Raw genomic sequence first — 8,590 nt, 5'->3', positions numbered from 1 at the left:
GTGTGTGTGTGTGTGTGTTTTACATCCACTGTGGTCTTGCCCCGGAGTAAGGGAGGGGAGACACCAGGTGGGCTAGTGACTAATAAGGAAGCAACCCAGCAGGACCCCGATCATCCCTGATGCATGACACTCCCAGGTGTATGGCGACCACGTGGGTTTCCACAGAACAACGGCCACTCTGCTCAGCTGCAGGCTACAGTCAGTCCGAATGAGGCACGTGTTTCAGTGGTGGGCTCTGGTGCATCTCTGTCACGGCGATGACAGTGGGTCTCGTGGCCGTGACATGATGGGAGATCACATGGTACCTCTCAGTGGGTTTGACCTGCCCTACCTTTTGGGTTGCAGCTCAGCGCTTAACTGTGTGCACCACCCAGAGGAGCCACTTGATGGCCACAGAGAGGGGCAGGGAGAGCTGAGGCCTTTGACTCTTCTGTCCCCATGGTCCCCAGAAGTGGTCTTTCTTCAGAGTGGACGCCACTCACTTCCAGTGGCCTTCCTGGCCATGCCTCTGCCCCCAGCTCCGAGTTCCAAGGCAGGGTCTTTTCCACTTGTGCTACAGCCCAGCCCCTCCCAGCCCTCAGGGTCGTAGACTGCACCTTTGGTCTCAGGTGCAGCTCTATCAATCAGCCCCTCCACACACAGGGCTCCCTAGCTCCATCTCCATGCCCCCCCCACACACACACACCTAGGGGGGGCCTCCTCCCTCTCTCCTCAGATGCCCGGGGCTCCCAGTCCTCAACCTGACTCACAGGGGCCCTTTCTCCTCACCTACCCAGGACTCCGTGTCTCCTCCTGCCACGCCCCGCCCCCCCCCACACACACACACATTCATCAGGCCCCCTGCTTCCTCCTCCCCACAGGACGAAGGTCCTCCTAGGGCCCGTGCCCAGTGTCTGTCCCATGGCCACATACCACACACTGACCTCCCCTCTCTCTTTCACACCAGGAAGCACTGCTTCCTGCGTCTGGGTCAGGTTTCCCCTTAGGGAAGGCACCGGGCACCGGGCACAAGCCGACCCCCGAGAGCCCAGCGTTCCTGCCAAGCAGCCACCTGGCAGCTCGGCCTCGATGCCACCATCCTGACCCTCCTTGCCAGCCAAGGCTTGGCTTGGCTGCCCACCCTCCGAGAACTCCAGGAATCAGTACACAGAAAGGAAGAGTTGGATATAGAATTCAGATTTTTTTTCTTTCAAAGACACATTTTGTACAACTTTCAACATTTATACTTTCAAACAAAATGGGCAAAACAAAACAAACAATGCTGAGTGCTAAAAAAAAAGAAATCAAAAGGAGTACAATTTTAATTTCAATATTTTAAAATACAGAAACTGGAAAGTGGGGATAGCAAGTACAACTTTAAACAGGTCACCTGTCAACCCCTATATAACTGATGTGAATAAGCTACATAAAGACTTACACGTTTAGAGTAAAACAGAAACAAAATAAATACTGTACACTCTCCCTGCCTGCAGGCAAAAGACGGGAAATACTGCTCAGAATCCGGGGGGAAAGAGAGAAAGTTGCTCTTCACGCGCCAGCATCTCCCTCCCCAGCCACACTGTGCTCCCTTGCCCTCGGTGCATGCTGGGAGGACACACACCGACAGCCCAGACAGACAGACGGACGGACGGACAGACAGACTCCAGCATGAGCAAAGGTTAACTGTCACCCTGGACCACGGGTATAAAAACCATCGGGGCAAGCAGTCGGGCCAGCAAAAGGTTACTACAAAACTAGTAACTACCTTAGCCAACAACTGTCCCCTTGCCAAGTTCACAGATGTAAACTCTAAGACCAGTACTACCCGCCCTCCTCCCGCCCACCCGCCCCTCCTAAAAAACACCTGCTGAAGCACTGGCAACGTTAGACATGTCACAGTCAAGTGTGAAAGCTCATTTTCTAGTCTCTGAAAAGGAACCTTTCACCCTCTTTCCACAGCATCAAACTGTTATGGCTTAATCTCTGTTAAAAGTAGAAAAGTCTTTCCACAGGAGACAGCTGTGCTCCCTGGTCAGTGCATTCACACCGAACAGCTTCCCCAGGCAGCCGGGAGGGGAACATTGAGGTGATAGCTTTTGATTCAGTCTAACCGTAAACTGTAAGGCCCTATGTTTGGTTGGGTTTCTTTTGCAAGATAAAATACCGTTGGCGTTCACTGAGCAAGCTGCACCTCAGGTCCCTGACTGTCATTTGGGAAGTGTTTCCACCAACCACGCCGCCAGGGAGGGCGTGGAGGATGTCCGGGTTTATTTCATCCTGCAAAATACTGTCGATTGCAGCACTACGATCATTGTTTTGGTGAAAAACCATGGGGTGGGTGAAGAGAGGAGAGCTGATGTTTTGAAAGGGAAATGGACCAAATGACAGTGGGTGGCAGCCCGGGCCCCTTCAGGACTGAGAAGTCACAGGTTTGCATAGTCAAAGACTGGGCCGGCCCTCGGGGCACCACAGGGCTTTAACTGGAAACACTGGATGCTGCCCTTATCAAGAGGGTCTTAGGGCCCCAGGAGGGGCATTGAGGGCAGGGGGCTAGTGGGGAGGGGGAAGGGGGGGTGAAGTAGGGATTCCTAATATTAATGTCCTCTGTCTGCTAAGGATTTTTTTAATTTAACTACAAACAAATGAAAACCACAACCACAGATGCTAACTGCTTTGGAAATGCACACTGGTTTCCTTGCAGCCGCACTGCTGTGAGCGAGGACGGGTCACGGAGAGCCAAGAGTAGCCAGAGAAAGGCTTTGAGTAAGGCGACAGGGTCAAAACCTCAGCGGCAAAACACACGTCCTGTCTGCCCTGGTGGCCCCAAGGGTGGGGGCACCCAGCACTCTCTCCCCCACCCCACTGGGCAGCTCCTGTCTTCTGGTGGCATTCATTCAGGGCTCTAGCTGCAATTGGTTTAATATTAAGGAGAAGGATGGGCGTGTGGAAATGGCTCTGATTCCCATGGAGGCCCTGGTCTCCCCGCAGGCCATGCTGAGATGAGCCACATTGGCAGCAGTGCCTGTCCCGACCAGAGAGCACCTTCTCAGAGCACCGTCCACCTTTCTAACCACCTCCAGTAAACGCGCCATCTTTTCATTCCTCCCCACCCCTCGAGCTTGCTCTCGGAGGGTGGGCTCTGCCCCAGCCCTGCTGAGAGTGGCTGCAGGCCTGCTAGTGGGGGCAGAGGTTTCCTGGGAAATAACGCGTGTGAATAACAGCCGCTTACACTGAACTCCCGTGGGAATGCCCAAGACCGACCCCCCCCCCCACACACACACACACACACCTCAGGGATCCCAGAGAGACCACAGGACACCATCATCGTCAGGCAGGCAGGTGGGCGGGAGGGCACCGCCAGACACACCTCCTCTGTGCGGACTAAGGAACTTACTTTCGAGTCGCACACTGAGACCGACTCCTCGCTGACCGGCGACGGCGGAGCGGGGACTGCGTGAGAAGCTCATTCAGCGGAGCAGGAAGAGAAGAGAAATAGGGCAGAGCAGGCTTCACAGCCCAGGAGCACCGGGGCCACTGCTGTGTGGAGACAACGGAGTGCCGCAACAGGACTCCAGGTATCAACCATGGCCCGATACCCGGGGCTCAAGAGCACCAGCCATGGCTGAACACAGGGTGGGCAACAGCAAGCCCAGCACTTGACACAGGTGAGCACCCTGGGCACACACACACACACCCCATGTGGGGCACCGGTCAGCACCCACCTCGGACGGACACTCAGCCCAAACACCTCCCAGGAAAGACTCCTAGTCGCTAGTCCTGCTCCAAACACTGCCATAGACAACGCAAGAGGGAAAGGTGGCTTCGTAAATGGTCTGTGCACTTCCCTCCTGGCTCTGGCGGGCAGTCATGCTCTGGAATTCGGAGGGTTATGAGACTCAAGCCTGCTTTCCTGTGTTCGGATCCTGATTACCCTGCAGCCTACTGACGGACGAACTCTGAGGGATGGGGGACAGTAACTGGCTATTCCACAGTGCACGGCAGAGCAGGAACACGCAGGCCCCTGGAGGACGCCAGAGGAAGTCACTGTTGTAAGTGGTTCTCATCATGAGACAGAGGGCCTCGGCTGTGGTGTCTCTACGTCCCCTGGTTTGGGTGGTGGTCTTCCAAGCGTGAATGGACCTCTCTCCTGCTAGAGTTCTCAGAAGTGAGACAGACACTTCTCCCTGGGAGACACCCCTCGTCGGGGGCCAGAGAACTAAAGAGTGCTGGGTGCCATGCTGAAGTGGTGACCAAGCCGAGCCTGCTTCCTCTCTGGGTTCATAACCGATGTCCAGGATGCTGACCTATCACGGGGCGCCAGCTCTGTGTAGTCTACGTCATTCTCAATACGATGGCCTGTGAAGTACTATGCAAGGCCCTGAGGTCACAAGTCACTCATCTGAGTACAGGACAATGACTATCTACTGCTACTGGGGGCGCTGATCATGATTCTCAGCTGGACACCTTCGTATCTGCCACGCTGGCATCTTCCTGTTGCAGCGTCTGTCTGGTTGTGCCCCTGGCACAGAGACTGAGGAAGAGAGGAGAGGCTGTCTCTCATTGCCAAGTCAAGACACGGCAGTCAGTCACCTCCACGTCTGGGCCTTTCCACAGCCGTGCTCCCAGAGCCACACGGCCAAAGAGGAGCCCACAGCACCTTCCCTCAACAGTTCCCATACTGGGTACACACTGGCTACAATTTCAATTCATAAAAGCAAATCGTAGCTGGTTTACGTTTTCGTTTTCATGGCCAAAAGAAAGCAAGCTGGATGAGCAGGAATACTGATGAGCTGAGAAAAGGCTGAGAGAGAACCCAGATCACAAGCATCTGGAGAAACCGTTGTTTCTTAGAGGCAATCAATCCAACAAACAAACTCAAACAGTGTCTGCAGAGACCGAGTGTGTGGGGAAGGTGGTTGACATCTGGACACGTGGAGAGAAGATGGCCCATCCAACGCCTGACCGATCGCTCCCCTGTCTGTCGTCGCCTGGGGCAGACAGAGCCCCACCTCTCTGCAGGCCACCGAGAGACACAGAGAAGGTTCCAAGTGATCCAGCTCACTCGGGGGCAAGAGGGTAACTAGTAAGAAGTATTTCTCTTTGGAAAACAAAACACCTTAGCTGTAACTGAGAGAGATGATGTAACACATTTCATTTCTTACCTCTCCAGGGGATAGTAACACATGAGGGGGGGCTCAAAGAGTTTGCAGGAACTTTGAATTAAAAGGTAAGAGAATTTTTCCAGGAACTTTCTGAAGCCCCCTTGCCGAGCACAGATCTAGAATGTGCCCTTCTCTTCTCCATAGACATAGCATTCACCTCCTGCCAGGTCTCTGTGGGTGTTGCTAAGATGCTCTCGAGCCAAGATCAGCTGTGTCTGCAGGCTCTGTCCCCAGGAACCACTTACTTCTCAGCCATTGGGTGGGGGGAGAGGAAGGAAGGGATTACAATAAAAAACTGGTTTTTAGTAAAAACTGTGCATCGAGGAGATAGATGAAACCTTAAAGCTCAACCAGACAGCCAACCAAAGTAGGTGCAGCTTGGTGAGGGCTGGTGGAAGACACTGCAGAAAGCACCCATTGTACTCTAAACCCACATCCTATGTCATTCCTGAAAAGGTTAAGACCCAAATACCACACACGCACACAGATACACACATACACACACACACACACCATGTACTCCAGCACATTTCCTTTTATACAACTTAATAAAGTTTAAAACCAAATCCAAATCTTGTCGAGTTGATTCCGACTCATCGGGACCCTGCAGGGCAGGCTGGAATGTGCCCACAGGGCTCCCAAGGCTCTCAGTCTGGGCAGGAGCAGACTGCCAGATCTCCGCCTGCCCTTACGGATAGCACTGAGTGCTTCCCCCAGGGCCCTTTGACAAGCGTACGACCCTCCTGCACTGGGGCACACTCATCCGCAGGTCTGATTCCACTCTTGCAACACTCTGGGTGCACCGATGGGTGCACCCACACAAGTGTCAGAGGGACAGAGCGAGGCAGCAGGTGTGGGGCCTGCCTCCCGGCACCCACACTGTCAGGAAGACGGGGGGACTCGCAGACAAACGCATTTGGTAAAACTACCACACACGACAGTAAAACCAAACTCAGACTCCTTTCCCCAAACGTGGGGAGAAGATATTAAAGCTGTTCTCTTTGGGACCCAAGTATCATCGGCAAAGTGAAGATGCAAGAGGCTGGATTCTCCTTTAAGGAAGAGCCACCACGCCATGCGCAATGAGCGTGGGGTCTCTGATGGGGTTCTTACACACTGGCTAGAAAGCGTTTCCCTGCAACGAGAAGAGTCCTGGTGGGGGGGAGGGTCAGGGGGAAGGGCAGGGGCAGGGGGGAACCCACCTGGATAACAGTATGCACCTTGGAAGTTAGCAAAAGCAAGCAAATAGCTTATAAAAAACACATGAAATATATAAAATAAAATGATTCTCATATACATCTTAATTTAAAATAATTAATGCATCAAATCCCTGTTTAAGACTTTAACCTGAATAGCAAATTTAAGAGTCCAGACTAGTTCCTGTTACACCATGGCACTCTCCACAGGTAATACACACACTATCAAAAATAATTTAAAAACCTTCACATTCTTAAATCTAAATTAGTGAGACATTTCTCCAGAAATCTTCCAAATAAATAGGTTTAAAAAAAGAAGAAAGAATTTAAAGGCTGTTAACTTTAAAAAAAAATCTGTTAAATAAATTATCAATAATTTTTCCCCTACCACTGAAAAGAAATCAAGACGCTACCAATAACAACAAAATTCAAGCCCTGACACGAGCCCTTGGCAGTTCAAGGTCTCGTTTAAGCTCCTCCTCCTCCTCCCACCAGGTCCGGACGTTATTGCTCAGTGGGTGTGGCCAGGGCTCAGCAGCACCGGCCACGTGGTTCTGTGGGCAGTGCTCTCCTGGGCCTTGGGCGGGCACAGGGGCGCAGGGCGGGCGAGCACCTGGCTCCTGCCCCCTGCCCCGAGCTGGCTCAGAGGGAGTGGCACCCCCACAGCCGTGTCTGCGTCACACAAAGAAGCGGGCATGGCCATTTCTGTTCAACTTGAGGATCTTCCCGAGACGCTGCTTGGCTGTCGCCATTCCCTTTTTTGGACGTTTACCTACAAGACACCAATGGACACCAATGGACATCAAAAGTCCTTCCTAGGCATCAACAGGGCCGCCCTGCCCTACAGGTTCAGGAAGAGCTGTGGGCTCAGTGGACCCGCTCCATCCTTAGCCGTCTAGGTCCCACCAGGGGCCTGAGCCGCAGCGGCCTTCACTTCAGCTCTCAGCATCCTTCTCCCTCACTGCCTCTCCCCCCTGGGGTCTGAGTCACACCACCTCCCCAGCCCTCAGAGCTGACCTCCTGGCATTCCCCACGACCCGCTGTCCCCCCCTCCTCCTCCAGAAAGTCACCCCATCCTCAGGGCCAGTCAGGTGTCCTTTGTCATCCCCCAAGTGGCCTGGGCCCTGCTATCCCCAAGCCGGCCACACCTGTGGTGGCCAGTGCCCCAGGCAGCCCTTACCTTTTGTTGCCTGGTTGCTGATAGGTGGGGGATTGGATGCAGGCCTCTTGGTGGGGTGGAGGGGCACCGAAAAGGAGCCTTCCCCCCTGGGACTCTCGGGGCTGAGGCTGCGGCTGCTGAGTGCACAGGGCCTGGGGGCCAAGCTTGAGTTCTGCCCGTACTTGGTACTGCTGTCCCCGGGGCTCCTGCTTGGAGGCACCTTCTGGGGGAGCTCTGAGGGGCCTTCTTTCTTGGCGACTCGCTGGCCTCCTCGTAGGTCCTGAGGGGAGGGAAGGAACAGGAGGCTGAGCCGGTACCTGTGTGAGCCACAGCAAGGGCAAGCCAACAAAGGACACTGGGGACAAAGAGGAGCCCAGCTTCTGAAAGGCCACCTCCCTCCAGACACCTAAGAGCTGGGAGGAGTCACTCCTGCAGGAGTACCACTCAGCGAGAAAGGAGACAGAGCACAGCGGAGACGACAGGCCCGTGGGGCCCGAGTGGGCTGCGCCCCACCTCCCCTCATGCTGCTCGGACACCTTGGGCGCCATGCTGCTCCAGCCTCACAGGCCCCATGACTCACTATCCCAGAATCCCTCAAAAGAAGCCTTCTGCTCCCAGATCAACCAGTTGGAAAGTAGGTGCCGTTAAAACAACAGCACAGACAGTAGCAAAGTGAGTGACAGTTCTAAAGCTCCACTGACGGCTTCAAACCTTCACCGTACCTGAGGGCTAACTCTGGATGTGGCATCCAACGACTTAGCCCAGGAACAAGTCCTCGGATCTTGATCGTCAGCCTTGACGTGCTGCCCTGAAGAGACAGGCTCGTTACGTTAGCGCCACACAAACCTCCCCCCTTCCATAAACAAAGTCGGCTTGGTGCTGTCAGGGATGAACAGCATTTTACTTAAAGATAAGTGGGTTTGTCCTTTCAGCATTTACTCACACACCACCCCCCAACCTCAAGAACAAAAGCAGTGCAGTCAGGCACCCTCCCTGCCCCTCCGGCCCAGTGTCTCTGTTCTCAGGCCTGCTCTTTCCCAACTTTGCGTTATCACTGGTTCTCAATCTATGGGTCATGACCCCTTTGGGGGGGG

The 8,590-nt window shown here is 54.1% G+C and overlaps 1 protein-coding gene across 1 annotated transcript in view; it reads right to left on the bottom strand.

The window, feature by feature from the left end:
- Positions 1-2,079: 2,079 nt before the first annotated feature.
- KDM7A (lysine demethylase 7A) overlaps positions 2,080-8,590 on the bottom strand; it is a 36,060-nt gene continuing 29,549 nt past the window's right edge. The window contains exons 18-20 of the mRNA XM_045288913.1: positions 8,219-8,304; positions 7,518-7,776; positions 2,080-7,109 (exon numbers count right to left, since the gene is read on the bottom strand). Of these exons, the coding sequence (XP_045144848.1) occupies positions 7,015-7,109; positions 7,518-7,776; positions 8,219-8,304 (440 nt within the window). The 3' untranslated portion in view covers positions 2,080-7,014. The remainder of the gene's footprint in view (positions 7,110-7,517; positions 7,777-8,218; positions 8,305-8,590) is intronic.

This window comes from Echinops telfairi, unplaced genomic scaffold (genome assembly GCF_000313985.2).
Source record: "Echinops telfairi isolate 266 unplaced genomic scaffold, ASM31398v2 ScPeMD7_23;HRSCAF=83, whole genome shotgun sequence".
Classification (NCBI taxonomy): Eukaryota; Metazoa; Chordata; class Mammalia; order Afrosoricida; family Tenrecidae; genus Echinops; species Echinops telfairi.
The sequence above is the reverse complement of the archived record's forward strand: the minus strand, read 5'-3'. Positions and strand labels throughout refer to the sequence as shown.